Source organism: Perca flavescens, chromosome 22 (assembly GCF_004354835.1).
Source record: "Perca flavescens isolate YP-PL-M2 chromosome 22, PFLA_1.0, whole genome shotgun sequence".
NCBI classification, from domain to species: domain Eukaryota; kingdom Metazoa; phylum Chordata; class Actinopteri; order Perciformes; family Percidae; genus Perca; species Perca flavescens.
The window spans coordinates 12,866,678-12,883,515 of NC_041352.1; the positions used below are offsets into that span (position 1 = coordinate 12,866,678).

Consider the following 16,838-nt stretch of genomic DNA (forward strand, 5'->3'; position numbering starts at 1 on the left):
CGCAAAAGGACTATCATTCAAATTTGGACAAAGGGACATAGTCCTTACGTGGTGTCTTGATGTCCAGCCAACAAGGCCCTTTAATCTTCCTGCTGAGGAGGAAGTGCTCCAGACTAGAAGTGTTGGTTCCAAAAATGTGGGAAAAGGTCGCCCCCTTAAGGTCCGAAGGCAGCGCAGGGAACTCAGCCTGCAAAAACAATATTTACCACTTAGACAAAAAGGTTATTATAAAAAAAATAAAAAACAGTAGACATGGAACACTTCTTCCTAACAACTAGACTGGGTGTATGCGTGCACGTCCACTCACAGAATATCTGACTTCCAAGTACTCGCTCTGAGTGGGCACATCAGGAATTTCAAAGGCGTAGCTCTTCTCCACTTTCTGCAGAAAGAAACACAGAAAACAAGCACCAGTTACAAATATGTCAAACTTGGTTGCCACTTGCCAGAAAATGAGATCCGTGCTATACAGTCTGGAACCATGGTTGGCACTGACCTTGGACTTGAACTTCATGATCCTGAACTTCTCAGAGAGTTCATTAAACTCCTGGTAGACATCCATCATTCCTACAGGAGTGTCCAACACCTCGCCGGTCTTGGTGTTCACTTTCTGTTCATGAAAACACAGTCGAGCAATTGAAAGGATTCCTAAGAAGTTATGCGTGAAGTGATTTTACACACTAGGGCTGGGCGATAATCAGATATCACAACATTCTTGATCAAATACCTCGATATCAATATTGCGGCGATATTCTAGGGTTGACAATTGGGGCTTTAACAAAATATTATTGAATGTAATGTATTATATATATATATATATATCAAATATATATAATTTAACATGTTTTTACGTGTTAATTCATACTGAAAACGTTACCGTCTACAGCCGCGAGAGGGCGCTCTAGGCTTGTGACAACTAGAACGCTTCTCCTAAAGACAACTGAGAAAGAAAAGAGATAAACTGCAGGTAGTAAAATATGCAGCCGAAAACGGTAATCGAGCAGCAGAAAGAGAGTTTGAAATGAGGGAGAAACTTATGGAGGGAGACTGGCGAAAAGGTGACTCTTACTGCAATGAAGAAAACAAAGAAAGCTAATCGGCTAATCGTGGGCTGAAAGCGAGACGGCCAGAGGTGGAGGAACGAGTCTGGAGGGGCTCGTTAACAGTGTAGTTAGGTCTCCACGCCTTTTAATACCTCCATGCTCCACGCCCTGGTAGCTAGTTGTTCTGTGTGCTATTGTATAGTTCAATAACTGTTAATGTGTTACGTTAACATACTGGACACCTACCGTATTCAGCGTATTGTTCTGTGTGCTATTGTGTAGTTGAATAACTCTTGTATTTATATTCTAAATAAATGCGACTTATAGTCCGGTGCGACTTATGTATTTTTCCTCTTCATGACGCATTTTTTGACTGATGCGACTTATACTCCGGAGCGACTTATAGTCCGAAAAATACGTTACATTACATCTTAGAGGCTTTTCTATTTGATATCATTCATTACAATATTGGTGTTTTACAGAGCAAATGTGTCATACTATGGGTGATGATTTATTGAGCTCAATTAATTTAAACAAAGCGTATATAAAAAGGTAAAGAAAACGGGTGGTTTATTAAAACATGGCGATCTTGTTTCTATAATATACTGGCAGTAACGTGACAGAGCAGGACACTTACATATTCGCGAGGCAGGAAGTACATGGTCCGCTCAATGTTCCTGACAGTGACACAGCAGCTGACATAAGACTTTGCAGACTCAATCCACACTTTTCCAAACATGTACACCACACCTAGACCACAGATAAGATGAAAAAATATCAGGATATGTTCTACAAATCTGAACAGGATCTTTGTATTTTTACATGATATAGCATCCACTTTATATTCACTTAAGGTGTGAATATGCCTTACCTGGTTGGCTGTAGGGGTCTTCAAAGGCATCCAACCAATAGAAGCGAAAGACCTGCTCCCCGTCTGCGCCCTCCACCAACGGGAGTTGGCTGGAGTCAACCTGTATCTCTGCTGGTGTCTCACTTGCTCCACCTTCCTCCTCTTGTCCCCAAGAGCTTCCAATCCTGTTGGTCCTGGAAAAGGACAAAGTAGAGAACGCACTTGTCGAAAATTGCTTCGGATAAAAGTGTCAGCTAAATCAAATGTAATGTAAGGAAGATGCTAAAACTTGAGCTTGTGTTACGCTGTTATAGGAACATTTATGAGGTCTTTGCATGTTAGCTCTGTGTATTTGATCTATGTACAGCATTTTAAAATGAAGCCAGAAAAAAACATCCATTTCCTAATAAGTATAGCAAACAAAGCAGATAAAAGACTTGCAATAAAACAGGGTCCTGAAGCTCTGCTTTGGGCTCCACTTTAACTGCCACTGCTGCTGCTGCTGCTGCTGCTTTGGGTGAAGACTCAGCATCATCTTCAAGTGCAGGCTTCTCCTCCTCAAGCCCAACCTCCATCGGCTCATCAAAGTCCACCCCATCAAAAGCCAGAGGGTCATTCTCTGAGAAACACAGCATCATAGAAAGATAAGTGTATTCTTGTTGCTAGAAGCGAGAAAATGGACAAAAAGCTAGCACAGTTGTATCCGTCTTCCTTACCTTGCTCTGGTTCCAACTCCTCCACTTTTGCCCCCTGCTTCTTCACAGGAGGAGCAGGTGTGGTGGCGGAAGGGAGGCAGGCTGATGACCTGGGTGTCAGGTCAGAAGGCGGTGGCCTGATAACTTTGGCCTTTAACCCTGTAGCTGAGGCTGACTCCTGCTATTACAGAAGTGACAAACAATTGTTTGCAATTATTGAATTTAAACTGTATAAATATATATAAATAAATGTAGTTTACAGACACTTCCAATTATAGGATAGGTTAAAGGATACCTTTGGCATTTGAGGTTTGAGTGAAAAGGGATTCATGGGTGATCCAAGAGACTTCTTTTTCTTCAGAGTGACCACTGGCGGAGGAGTCAGAAGAGTCGGTTTCTGTGAAGACAGAGGGAGGGAGGGAGGGAGAGAGATATTTTAAAAGCAAAACAAACCTGTGAGAAAGTGAGTAAGGGGAAAAATACCTTGCCCAATACTGCTATCACAGTGTCTCAACAAAAAAAGTAAAATGCATTAGTTGACATTGAATTGTGTTAAAGTTCTGCATTATCTAGACAATATAGTACCAACCTCAGAGTGCAGGTCCTGTAGGATATCTCCCAATAGGTCATCTTTGGACAGGTCTACGTCTTTCTGCAAGAGACACAATTATGCTTATGGTATGGAACATCTCTTATTTCAAGTTAGGAGCCGCAAAGGGCACACATAGGGACATGTGTAGTAGAAGCATGTCAATGCAGAAACACACCTCAGCAGGCCTCTTGACATTACTGTTCATGAAGAGGCTCTTAATGGTGTTGGGCTTGGCTACGGCAGATTTCTTTACGTTTGTCTTTGAGCCTGCTCCTTTAGCACCAGCTTTTCCTGCAAACACAAACAAAACAAAACCATCTCTCTTTGTACAAAACTATTTACTGCACCCTGCCCCACACTCACAATACACATGCATTGTTGCAATACAATCCTGTATAAATGTTCACCTTTTTTGTTTTCAACTACATCATCATCCAAGTCATCGTCAAAGATTTCTCTTCCATCCTCCACGTATCCTGTTCCATCTGAGAAAAGAGAAGAGAAACGTTCACATTAGAACTCACCATCAGACATATTCTCACAGTGGGCACAGGAGACTGATGGCCTGGAAATCCAGACCCAAATCCGAAAGATTAGGGGTCTGGCATTGAGTAATGAAAGTAATGCATTTGAAAATCTCACTGCATGCAATACAACCCCTAACCCTAATACAACAATACACGGGGTGATTTATATAATAACCAGAGCCCCATACGCTTAGCTACCAGCGGAGCTAACCGGTAGATTAAACTGTCATCTGTTTAGCTGACCTCCTGCCCGCCTATATCAGATACACCGATGTTAATTGGTGCAACTCGGCTACAAGGGAATAGTTAAAAAGGTGCTCTAAGCAGTGTCACGTGTTTTTTAGGCTACAACATTTTTTTGTCAAATACAGCAAACATCTCAGGCAGCTCACTATCCGCGAGCTGCCTGTCCCCTGAACACACTGTTTAAAAAAAAAAAAAAAAAAACAGTCTCTGTAGACAGCCCAGGCTCCACAAACACCAACAAAAACAAACTGTGCTAACCTGCACCATGAAACACAACAGTCTTCCAGCATTCCAGCCAGTAACAGACAAGAACGATTTGGGGGTGGGGGGTTTGAGGGGTTAGTGCGCACAAGCACAGAAGGGAGGGAGAGGGGACGGGATGAGGAGGAGGGAGGGGCGAGCTAGCCTCGTTTTGTTTGAAAATACGTCGTACGTCAACAAGAAGTGCCATCACGCAACATCGCTTAGAGCACCTTTAATGAGCATCATTACTCAATGCCAGAGTGACTGGCTGAGCAAATTAAAATTGCGCTCTCGTGAGAACTCTGGATTTCCAGGGTAGAAGGCTGAGACTCACCATCATCAATAATCCAGTCATCCTCTTGTCTTTCTCGTACCATCTTCGAGTACTGCTGCTCGTCCACCTCCTCATACACACTTGTAAACTCCTCCACCTGGAAAACATGAACTCTGATTTACCATAACCTATGAACCCATATAACCTATTTTTTTACATATTTTATATATATAATCTTACATACGTATATTTATTATATTCCTGTGTAAAGATATAGATATAAATATTACACAACTATTAAAACATAGGGCTGATTATTTCTTTTATCAATTGATCTGATGATGATTCTTTTAATTAATCTGTAAAATGTCCAAAAATAGTAAATAATGATCATCACAATGTCCCAGGGTGCTAGATGAATGGTTATCAAAACTGTTGTCAATAAATGTTCTGTCAATCAACGAAACCAATTAATCAACTACAGACTGCCCTTCTTGATGGAAGATGAATAAAGACCATTTTGTCTAAAGAGGCTGCTTGGTATATCCAAAGTCCAAGTCAGTACAAAAGTTGCTAATGGAGCCTAAAAAGTAAGCTGATGAGGCTCTGAGATGTTTCATTAAGTAAGAGAACATTGACTTGTCATACACTGAGTTAAATTAAATACAAACCATTACACACATATTGGGATTGTGTTTTCTTACCTCATATTTGATCTTTTCCCCCAACTTGGCTTTCTTGAGCTGCTCCAGTGCAGACTTCCTCCCTACCTTCTCTCTCTTCTCCCGTCTGGAGCGAGACTTTGCCAGACCACAGGCATCGCCTCCATCGTCTGAGGTGAAGGACACATCGACATGACGACGCAGAAGCAGGTATGAACATGACAGTTTGATTTGCAGAGGTTTATCCCAACAAATACTCCACTAATGTCGCATTTATATGGAATATTTTGAAGAGCGCAGGCGCACAACATTTTGCTCTTAACTTCTGCTCTTTGACCATGCGGACACTTATTATTATTTAGTGGCATATCTTGCACACGGCGTCAGAAAGGTTGCAGTAACGTTAAGTACAGTCAAGTAGGAAAATGAAAGACGGCAATAGCGCACTATAGATAGCTAAAATGAACTGACACAATGTCTGTTATCCTCCCTTGAACCTTAGCAACACTAGATTCGATATGGAAAATTGTTAGCTGAACTAACGTTTGTTAACGCATTCTTGTAGCTACACATAACGTTACAGTATTAATAACCTTAGCGTGTCCCCAGTGTAAGATAAGCTAGCTAATATGTTAGCTAACGTATTCACTTTCATTGTGCACGTCAGCTAGCAAGCAACGCGAAACGAAAACTCACCGCCATCCGGACCGTCCATGTCTTTCTCTGGGTTTGATACCGGAGCCATAACTTTAACTTTTAGCCTTTACCGTTCGCTCACTGATACCTGCAGGTCAACACAACAACAGGACAGTCCGCGCCAAATCGTCTTCCCGGGGAAAGTCATATGCAGGAAGTGACATCACATCGCTGTCCGCCAATAAACTGAAGCGCCGTCTCCACTCTATTCGCACGGTGGCAGTGTTGTTCTGTCTAGTTTACCCAATATTATGTCAATGGTTTACCCCACAGGATTCTCTTAACTCTATGCACAGGATCGATCTAGACCGCAACAAGTACAGTATTTCTACAGTATGTGAGACTCTACAGGACTTTTATATGACAAAAATGGTAAATTACTAATAACTTATTATAGTAATTATACCACCACATAGATTATACCACCTATTAACGAAAACAAACACTGCATTTGTTTTTGCATCTACTTCACACATAAAAAGGCAAAGTCAGAAATGAAAAGACATGTATGTAGAGCAAACTATATACAGCTCTTTAGTTGAGGGCTCCTACGCTGCATAGCCTAATGTTTCAGGTTGCCGCTGGTCCATGAATGATCCCCACATATTTTCCCAAACCACAGCATTATTTGACTTTTTACCACTGAGGTGGTTTCAGCATTTTTTTTCCCATATTTATTAACAACATTTGTAGGATAGGCGATTTGGCATGCAGAGAAATAGCCTATTACAAAAGTAGTCTACTTTTCCATATTATATTCCGATGGATTGTCTAAGGTTCCAAGTAGCCTAGTGAGTTTGTTATGTGATATTTGTATTTTCCAGGCAATAACATTACAACCTAAAATTAGGGTTAGGCCCTTAGTCTCCCTCTTTTTTTTTTAAATCAATGAAGCTCGTTTCTATGGCGACCTGGCGGGACTTTGTAGGGCACAATGGGTTCCTGTCCCAGATTGAGGCCACAGAGACACTACAGTGCATCCAACAATGAAAACACAAAGCGTGTTTTGCCCTTCATCCCCACAGCCTATTTTGGCTTTTATACCATAAATCACTGTAATAATTCCTGTTAGTCTGCCTAGCCTACAGTGGGTTTATTGCCACTTTATCATAGGCCTATTGATGGTGATTTCAGTAGAATTGTGTGCATGTTGTCAACTGTTTGTAGTAGGCCAATATTTGTGTAAAATATGAACTGTTTAGGTGGGGGTTAATATGTGTTGTTGTCATTCTTAATTTATGCTAACTGTCTTTTCATTTTTGTTTTTCACACACGTTGTTCACTTTTAAAAATTAGGCTACAAGTTGCAAATTGCATGAGTAAGGTCCTCTACTGTAGTAGGCTGTACAATAGGAAGAGGGTTCCTGAATGTATAGTCTAATAGCTGTATGGTCGATTGTAAGGTCTGCTAAATGGACCATGCATGGCCCACAGTTGTCGCAGCTCATCAGCAGTGAGCAGCTGATCTGTCCTTTGGACAAACTGGACAGACGCACAGACGGACGGTCGTCCCTCTGCTGCTCTTGCTCGCTGTGCTGGACCAAAGACCGCCTTAGACTAAAGAGAAACCAAACAGAAAAACTATTTTTTTCTTAACTTAGGCCTAATTGTTTGGTTTTGGACACCATGGTGAAACAGCGACGCATCAGATCGCATTCCTGTTGCTCAGCTGTTGCGCCTCTTTGTTGCAGAAGAGGACCACTAAAGGTAAGCATGCATGCAAGTTTTGTTTTGACTAAATTCTACAGTTATTCTAGCCCCGTTGCCAACGGTAACGGGAAGTTTGCCAAGTAGCCTATATAGGCCTACTGGAAAAAGGAAAAGAGAAAAGTAGGCTAATTTGTGTAGTCTGAAGCATAGCTAATAACACACTATTTCTATGCCAAATAGCAAATAGGCCTACACTTTATGATGCAACGGCTTTGATGGCTCAAACGACAGATAGCCTATAGCCTATTCGACTTGATACAATAGGAGACCATTAAACACACCAAATCCTGAGCTTTGCAATAGTCTGGTAATGGTGAAATTTTATATTGGTCACACTGTTCCTCATCAGGCCTGCTTGTACACAGATTTATTAAAAAAGAACGATAGGCAACTAAATGCTATGCATTCCTAAATACTCCCTATCCCCTTCCCATTCGAACTGCTTCCAAGCCGAGCCAATGAATAAGTAGTGATACTCGGTATCATCTCACTGATGGTGCTATGGACCACTCCACCAATCATCACTGCTTATACTGCTAGACTGCAGTAGCTTTTCGCTGATTGGTCCTTTCTCGGAGCTCTCTCCTCTTTTCCGTCGCCATGGCGAGAGCTCATCAGCTCCGTGCACGAAGATCGTTTATATAAACACTCACAGATAGGAGAATCACGTACAGAAAAATTATATTTATTTTCTTCTCCTGTGCCTCATTTCTGCCCTGAAGTGATAATTTCCCTACATGTACATAATTGACGACTGAATCCAAAATCAACTGTATTGCATTTGTCACTTCCACATAATTACAGTGTATAGCAAAAAATGGCTACCAATATTTACACCAAGCCAATCTACTATAGCCAGATGTGCTTGGAGATTTGTGACACAAGTACAAAGCCGATATAGGTTGAATCAGTGCTAGACTGTCAGTTGAGTGTAGCAACATTGACACAAGCTACAAATGAACCTTGGAGGTTTTTTAATTGAATATATTTGCAAAAACATCACGATGAGAGCAGAGCTCATCCCTTTTGTGGTACTCAAAAATCGTTGCAGAGTGAGACCTCGTCACTGCCTCCTCCTCTCTGCAGCAGGGGATCAGAGAGGTGGAGGAGAGGGGAGGACAGACAGAGAGGCAGAGCAGGGAGTGGGCGGGGAACAGAGGAAGAAGAAAGAGACAGAGTGGTGAGGAGAGAGGCAGCCTCTCACTGATGCTGAGTCACATTACAGAGGGACCACAGCCGCATCCCATGAGTCTTTGGGAATCATGGAGGAGCTTGAGCACACCTGCCCCCATCCTCGGACGGTAGGGCATTTGAATGTGTGCGTTTTCTTGTGTGTTCATTGCTTGCAGTGTGTGTGACAGGGAGGGAGAGGAAGACAAAGGGTCCTGCTTCCTCCCTGTTACGAAACAGATCCCCCATAGCATGAGGCTGTGGGATATGCTCAGAATGCTGAGTGGACAGTGTGAGTGTGTGTTGCCAAAGATGGACGGGGTTTACACAATGGACAACATAGCACGAATGTCCTGCTGAAGGTACATTGCGGCAGTAAGGAGAGCCTCCTGGATTTGGATTCTCTTTTCTTCTTTGGTGTAATTCCTCATCCTGGCATTTTTGTTTGTCTCCTCCAAATGGTCCATCTTTGCCTTTTTCCTCTCCTCTGTCTTCACTCCTACCTCTCTCTACTTCTTGTATTTCCTGCCTGTGTTTTCTCGTGCCCTGTGTCCCTGTGTTTCTCTTTTTTTCAGCTTTAATCCCTCTTATGCCAGATGTTCTTTGCTTGTGCCAGAGTGGGCTTTTCTGTGCACGCTCACGCTGCTCGCCCTGATAGGCCTGTGTGTGCCACTGGTCAGTGAGTTTAAGCTTTACCATCTGCTAAGTGTTTGTAAGCCACCCTTCTGTTCTCACCGTGCCCAAGGAATCATGGGTGATGTGGGTGCTCCCTAACCACAACCTCTCTGCTGCTTTTTGTTGTTGTAGCTCTGATAGCTAGCATTGAAATATGATACCTCTCTAATGGAAATGGACAGAGAAGTTAAAACATTTAACATTAACTGACAAAAAAGGGGAAGGATGTGAAAATAAATGGGGATATAGATATCATGAAAGGAGTCCCACATTTATGGCTATATTAAATATGAATGCCTTCTGTAATTCTTTACCTGCCTATGTGCTGCCTGCTTTCATATATTGTTATTAAAAGTCACTTGTCCACACTAAATAGCCTGTTTCCATACCTATAAATTGCTGCTCACATCGCTGATTGTTCAGCAATTTGTATAATGAAGTGAAAGTGAAATGGCAATTCATCAGCTACAGCTGACCAACACAGAGATTAGCAAAATACAGAAATGTTCATTGTATTTATTCTTGTTTTACAGCTATAGGGTTATTTTCTGTAGTGGACTTCTGCAACATCATCAGTTCAAAATCATGCAATTCTCATAAAATTAGGTAAAGCTGTGATAAAACAATGTAAAGTAAGTCCAGTGGTCTCCATGGTCCCAAACAGAACATGTGAAGGTTTAACAAGCTGTAGTAATGGCATAGCACCTGCCAGATTGTTATGTTTTGCTTATTAGAGATCTCTTTATATGCAATATGAATCCTGGGCCTGTTAATACTTTATGACTCTGGAAAGGTCACCTGTACATAGCTTATGTTGTTGCCTGTCTTGCAGAGATAGATGACAGAAGAACTGTCCTCAGTGTGAGGCAAAAAGCAAATTATAGTAATTAAATATTATGTCTAGAATTTGTGAAAAACCTAGGATTAAAGCAGTCACAACTTTACATTTCAGAATAATTTGTAGCCACGTTAAAACGACCTTCTCCTGAGGAAATACTCCCTTTGAAAACTGTCGGGAGCACATTATTTTTAATACAGTGAGCACCACAAAATAGATTTAATTCACCTACACTGTATTGAGTGTCCATGCAAAATGTTGTTATGCCAGACTCTGGTTTTGTTGCTGTTCCTCGAGGACATGTTGACGTCAGTTGCCTGCGTTCTCCACAGAGGGAGATTAAATCTGTTTCCATTTTTTCCTCCACCTCTCACACTCCCACAGCTTTCTGCTCTGTGCAGACCCTGATTCTCATTTATTGGTGTGAATGAGATTTAGTGAATGATCCATGCAATCAACAGATGGCATACAAAAACAAATTCAGGCAGGCTCACACTGCAACACTTTAACCTTGATGTAGCTTTGACAAGCCCAAGAGGTATCATCCATCATCTTACTTGTCCTCTGTTTGTCTTTGTTTCCATATCCCACTGTCTTTTATTCTCTGTATACCTGCTTGATTTACATTTATCTATCTATCTATCAGAAAATTATAATTATGTCACCCTGTACAATTCCATCACTGGAAGTCACCTGCATCTTCTATCTTACTCTTCCCTTTGAATTTTAACTAATTCCTGAGAGGCTTTCCACAGCAGATCAAAAGCTCTGTCCTTGTTTTCTGCCACATGTATACACACAGAAGAAAATATCTGCACACACACACACACACACACACACACACACACACACACACACACACACACACACACACACACACACACACACACACACACACACACACACACACACAGAGAGTGATCAATAACACTGAGTGCAGCTCTGGCTGTCTCTCAATCCATTGTCCCAATATGGAGCAGGCATCAGTTGTGGTCAATAACTTGATGGAGGTTACTGTTACAGGCATGGGACGGGGGGACGGAGGGGGGACGGGGGGGAGGGGGCATTCTGTGTGGACCACTGAAGGGATGGGAGTGGACATATGTTTTCCTACATTCATTCATCTATAACCCAGCCTTTTTCTCCTTCTCTCTGTCTCAGACTCTGACAAAGCCTGCCATCTTTGCCAGGGAGACTAGTTGTGATTGTCGCGCCCCTCATGAGAAACTCACCATCGCTCAGGCCCGCAGAGGCACCCCAGGTACAGGATTCCCCCCCCCCCCTTACCCCCCCTGCTTGGTTTCCTTCTCTGGTCCATTTCATCCAGCTCCTCCTTCTTCCAGCTTTTATGTTTATCTTCATCATATTCCTCAGTCCTTCCTTTCTCTGGCTATATTTGCTACTTATATTGCTACCATTACTGCTTCTGCTACATTTTCTACTATTACTGTATACTGTAACATTACTACAACTACTACTGCTGCTTCTGTGTACTTCCTCTGAAGCTAACGTTACGCCTACTACCACAACTACTGTTGCTACTACTTCTACTGTTGCTACTGCTACAGTAACACTTTCACCACAATACCACTAAGTTACTACTACTGATACATTTACTGGTTACTTATGCTACTATACTGTACTAAAACTAGGCCTACTGCTAGTAGCCTACACCTGCTACTACCTCTACTACCACTATTACTATTGCTACTACTGTTGCTAATTCTACAGTATCCCTATTGATGCTAACACTACTAGTACTGATTCCTTTTTTACTATGACACTGTACTACAACTACCAAGTACATCTACTACTAGGGTACTGCTATTACTGTTTCTACTCCTACAGTATCACTATCATAACAACTACAAAACTAATAATCTTACTACTGATGCTAATGCTACTGCGACTGCTGTGGCTACCACTGCCACAACTATTAGCCCTCTACTACATGTATTACTTTAACTATACCACATCTCTTGTGCTGCATCTATTAAGACACTTTTTTTGAATAACTGTCCATCGTAACTTTGACAATGTTATAGTGCAGTGCTAAGTAACACTCGTTTAACGTTATTAATACAATTATTTTTCATAAATCAGTACAACAAAAAGATATTTAGGTATGACTGTTCAGCAATATGGAATCTCAGTACAAGTGATATAGTTAGTTTTACTAAATGTGTTGTTGTATTGCTGTGTGTTTTCAGTGGACCGGCCAGTCAGAGTCTACGCAGATGGCATCTTTGACCTGTTCCACTCTGGGCACGCTCGTGCTCTCATGCAGGCCAAGAACCTCTTTCCCAACACCTACCTCATAGTAGGAGGTATACACACACACACACACACACACACACACACATACGTACACATACATACACCTTGGAATTCCACTGCTTAAGATAACCCATACAGATTTGTCTACATTTTAATTTATGTGCTTCTGTGTATGTTTTGTGTGGTTTCCCGCCCCTGTATTTGGAACAGTGTGCAGTGATGAGCTGACCCATAAGTACAAGGGTTTCACAGTCATGACGGAGATTGAACGTTATGAAGCGTTGAGACACTGCCGCTATGTCGATGAGGTTTTGAGAGACGCACCCTGGACTCTCACACCGGAGTTCCTAGAGAAACACAAGTGTGTGTGTGTGTGTGTGTGTGTGTGTGTGTGTGTGTGTGTGCAGTATCTGAGTGTTACTGTAAACTGTGCATGAAGTATCAGGGGCTGCAATCACAATAGGAGTTACCCGCAAAGCATTTTAGCACTAAGCTCTATCTATCTTTCTATCTAATTCAATTCAATTCAATTTAATTTACGTTTTTATTCAATCAGTATTTAAATTCATATTTTTTTTATATTTAATGATTCATTTTGTAATCTAATGTAGTCTCATCTCACCCAGTCTAGTTCCTTTTCACGCTCCTTTTGATGAATTTATGAATATTTCATTTCACCTTCACCTTCAACAGAGCAGTCAACTTATTATTGTAGACATTCTGTAGTACATCAATATAGAAACATGATGAATAGCTCATAAGGAGGAAACGCGCCATTTACGAGAACCCCTAGTGGTAAGACACTTTTGTGTTGAATGCATGTGCGGCCAAAAAAAACCTTTTCATGTACTACTTTAAGTAACCTACTGTAAGTTCATGTCAGTCTGCCATACAGTCATGTCCCTTTATCTTTTCTCAGATCGATTTTGTGGCTCACGATGACATCCCATACTCCTCAGCAGGAAGTGAGGATGTTTATAAACACATTAAGGAGGCAGGTCAGTGTGTGATAATAGGAAGATAAAATTACTTGTGCATTTCCTTTTGAAATATACCTTGAACAGTTTTCAAATTCTGTGTTTTTGTACATATGTGCCAGGGATGTTTGTGCCTACGCAACGGACTGAGGGAATCTCAACATCTGACTTGATCACAAGAATTGTCAGAGACTATGACGTCTACGCCCGACGCAACCTCCAACGTGGCTACACGGCCAAGGAGCTTAACGTCAGCTACATTAACGTAAGAGCATGATCAATGGAAGACATCTCTGTATGCAACTACGTATTGCAAGATGTATAAAATATGCAAGTTCACTTTTCCATCAAAGATCATTTAGCATAATTGATATGACACCAAAGTGCCTGAATAGTCAAGAAAACATTTTACATTTTGTGTTTGACTGGAATTAAAGGTGCCGTAGGTAGGATTGTGAAGATCCAGGACTTAGCCAAAAAATTGGAACATCGACAACTTCTCAGTCCCTCCCCCCTTTCTGCTAAAGCCCAAACCGGTCTCCTAAGCCCCTCCCCCCACAAGGGAGAATTAATGTGTGTGCATGAGCAGTGATTGACACACAGTTATACCCCCCTGGCCCTGATTGGTGCATCTGAAAAGGGATCTGTGGATTTTTTTAGTTTTTTTAATTACCTGCTTCATGTAGTTCTCCTGGAACATAGAGTCAGTTTCAGCAAATATGACAGAAAGTTAATTTTATAAGTCTTACCTACTGCATCGTTAATAGCTTGAAATGGCTTGTACTCCCTTTACAATTTTTAACGAGTCAGGGTACAAACACTCATTTCTGATTGAGGTTCTGGTTCTTCAGGGCTGTGTTTATGCGTAACACCGGCATAATGGCTTTTCCTCAACATTTAATCCCCTCAGGAGAAGAAGTACCGGCTGCAGAACCAAGTGGACCGCATGAAGGAGAAGGTTCGCACGGTCGAGGAGAAGAGCAAACATTTTGTTTACCGTGTGGAGGAGAAGAGTCACGACCTGATTCAGAAGTGGGAAGAGAAATCCAGAGAGTTTATCGGCAACTTCCTAGAACTTTTTGGCCCTGATGGGACTTGGGTAAGTACAGTAACTCATTGATAAAGGCAAAAATAACTGTCACCATCGTTATAATCACTGTCATCATCGTCACTCTTTTTTTTCTTTCATCTTTCTCTATATTGAAGCTTTGTTCGTGAGAACACCTTTGAGTATGGTCAGATAGTATTTGATATTAAAAAGGGCTTTTTGATGCATGGACCTCTTTTTTTTCTTTTCTCCCTCTGTCCATGAACAGAAACAGGTGTTTCAGGAGCGCAGTGGACGAATGCTGTCCTACGCTCTGTCTCCCCGAGAGTCGCCCTGCAACAGTCCTCCCCGCGAACTGTCCCCCCTGCGCTCTCCCTCACCCCCGTCTCCCCCTGCCCGCTGGCACAATGCACGGCCCTCACCCCCGACCTCCCCCAAAGGAGCATCTGCCTCTATAAGCAGCATGAGTGAAGGTGATGAAGATGAGAAGTAGATGGATTGTTGAACACACACACACACACACACACACACACACACACACACACACACACATACACATACACATACACACACTTCACTCATAGTACACTGCCTGAGAACTGCTCACACACACGCACACACACACACACACACAAACAGATATACTCTGACAAACACTGGTTGGATACTGAAACAGTTATCCTCAAGGAAGTTGCTAATATGCAAGGCAGATGGGGATCGTGGGAAATGAAGTTCTGTGCCGCAGAGCTAAGAAGCCATCGCTGTCTCTGTTGTCCAGGCAACCAAGCAGACAGGTGAAAGAGAAACGAAGAAGAGGATTTATGTACACAGTGTTGCATATCCTAAGAAGGTCCAGAATGCTTTGTGGCATCTTTCGAGAGGATTTGCTTTGGATTGTCCAGTACTTATAGAGACTGTCCAACAGCCTGCTCATAATATCACCTGATTGTTTAATGTCCTATTCTGTTTAGTTTAGCTTTTTATTTAAGATACCAAGATTTTGTGTAACTACTGTAACCGCTAGATGTGAATAGGCACAAAGTGTTCAGTTTAACAGTTAATGTGTAACGACAGGAACTGGATTCATTCTCCACGGAGTCATTTTGCTCTTGTTAAACTGAGAGTTAGGATTTACACTGCACACTCTAGATTAGCAGAGGTGACGTTTGGGCAGCCTCTTGGCACTAAAACACATTATTGGTGCTAGTTTGCACCATTTTAACATAAATGGTTGGCAAGGAATATATCAGTGATCCACAATTATTGATTCACTTGTTCCCACGCTACTGATATGATCACTAATACAGATTAAACTAGTCCCTCAGAAAATCATAAGAAATTAAAATAAGCCGGTGGAATAGCAGCCTGTATGATCCTGAAATGTATCCAAAACTTAGATCATTGGTGGGGGAAAAAAGCTCTAGTGAAAGACGACATCGTCTTCACCTCAGTTGTACAGCTTGTAATCCTTATTTTAAAGTTCATGTGAAGAAAAATAAGTTTTGAAATGGAAATGAGTTCTGTCATGAAGTTAGACACTAAAACGAGCCCCTTTAGATCTGAGTCTTGGACTTCACCTATTGATGGTGATGGGTGATGAGATAGAAAAAAAAAATGTATTAGCTTCTTGAATGTAAACTGAGTCATTGAGGCCACACCTACAGTAGAGAATACATGTAATCACTCTAACTTCTGGTCACTTCATCATCACAGTCATTCAGTAGGCCACACAAATATCACGTCTCGCAGTAATCCATCAGTAGAAACATTTGTGGATTTTCAGCATTAAAAAGCCATGTGTTTTTTTTTGGACAGTTTGCCATGTTTTATGTTTAGCCGACATTCCTGCTTTTTGGAATTTGATGTCAGCTGTTTAATCAGATCCGGCAAACTTGGAGATGCAGCCTTTCTTAATAGGACTCTGATGATACTTGAAATATACAATTGTTAAAGCCCTCTAGGTGAACTGTCAGTTCCTAAAACGCCAGATCATCACCCTATTTTGTTTTATTTGCTATTATTGGAAATGTATGTGTTAACTATATTTTTTATTTTTGCTCAGGTCTGCTCATTCATGTCAGGCAGGAGCAGACCTCTCTTCCACCCAAACAATACAATAAATACCCCAATGCAATGTAGAGACCTAATGTCCTGTACGCACTACATGTTAATCTGCACTATATGGACAAACTTTGGGCATTGTGTGTCTTTTTTTATTTTTTAAATTTCAATGTTCAAACGGCTTGATATGTAAATAAATAAAAAATAAGCTATAACTGAATGTGAATTAAAAGTGCATTTCACCTTATCAAATC

The 16,838-nt window shown here is 41.5% G+C and overlaps 2 protein-coding genes across 3 annotated transcripts in view; one reads left to right on the plus strand and one right to left on the minus strand.

The window, feature by feature from the left end:
• pola1 (polymerase (DNA directed), alpha 1) overlaps nucleotides 1-5,985 on the minus strand; it is a 66,158-nt gene extending 60,173 nt beyond the window's left edge. Inside the window, exons 1-14 of one of the 2 annotated variants that reach the window (XM_028569144.1) lie at nucleotides 5,829-5,985; nucleotides 5,175-5,302; nucleotides 4,531-4,627; nucleotides 3,588-3,665; nucleotides 3,356-3,471; nucleotides 3,178-3,240; nucleotides 2,884-2,985; nucleotides 2,610-2,766; nucleotides 2,335-2,512; nucleotides 1,915-2,087; nucleotides 1,681-1,793; nucleotides 497-610; nucleotides 308-382; nucleotides 49-187 (exon numbers count right to left, since the gene is read on the minus strand). In XM_028569144.1, the coding sequence (XP_028424945.1) occupies nucleotides 49-187; nucleotides 308-382; nucleotides 497-610; nucleotides 1,681-1,793; nucleotides 1,915-2,087; nucleotides 2,335-2,512; nucleotides 2,610-2,766; nucleotides 2,884-2,985; nucleotides 3,178-3,240; nucleotides 3,356-3,471; nucleotides 3,588-3,665; nucleotides 4,531-4,627; nucleotides 5,175-5,302; nucleotides 5,829-5,877 (1,582 nt within the window). In that variant the 5' untranslated portion in view covers nucleotides 5,878-5,985. Of the gene's footprint in view, nucleotides 1-48; nucleotides 188-307; nucleotides 383-496; nucleotides 611-1,680; nucleotides 1,794-1,914; nucleotides 2,088-2,334; nucleotides 2,513-2,609; nucleotides 2,770-2,883; nucleotides 2,986-3,177; nucleotides 3,241-3,355; nucleotides 3,472-3,587; nucleotides 3,666-4,530; nucleotides 4,628-5,174; nucleotides 5,303-5,828 lie in introns of both variants that reach the window. The other variant, XM_028569143.1, reaches the window with a different exon arrangement.
• Nucleotides 5,986-7,457: 1,472 nt separating this feature from the next.
• On the plus strand, nucleotides 7,458-16,753 carry pcyt1ba (phosphate cytidylyltransferase 1B, choline a). The gene is made up of 9 exons (XM_028569145.1): nucleotides 7,458-7,535; nucleotides 8,764-8,839; nucleotides 11,383-11,482; nucleotides 12,432-12,548; nucleotides 12,709-12,858; nucleotides 13,416-13,496; nucleotides 13,598-13,740; nucleotides 14,386-14,574; nucleotides 14,792-16,753. Exons 2-9 carry the CDS (start codon nucleotides 8,801-8,803, stop codon nucleotides 15,014-15,016), a joined length of 1,044 nt encoding a protein of 347 aa, XP_028424946.1. The 5' UTR covers nucleotides 7,458-7,535; nucleotides 8,764-8,800; the 3' UTR covers nucleotides 15,017-16,753.
• Nucleotides 16,754-16,838: the final 85 nt, after the last annotated feature.

Coding starts and splice junctions, on each gene's coding strand:
- pcyt1ba (XM_028569145.1), top strand. CDS start 8,801: ATGGAGGAGCTTGAGCACACCTGCCCCCATCCTCGGACG. Junction 13,741..14,385: donor TTAACGTCAGCTACATTAAC/GTAAGAGCATGA, acceptor TAATCCCCTCAG/GAGAAGAAGTACCGGCTGCA. Junction 14,575..14,791: donor TTGGCCCTGATGGGACTTGG/GTAAGTACAGTA, acceptor GTCCATGAACAG/AAACAGGTGTTTCAGGAGCG.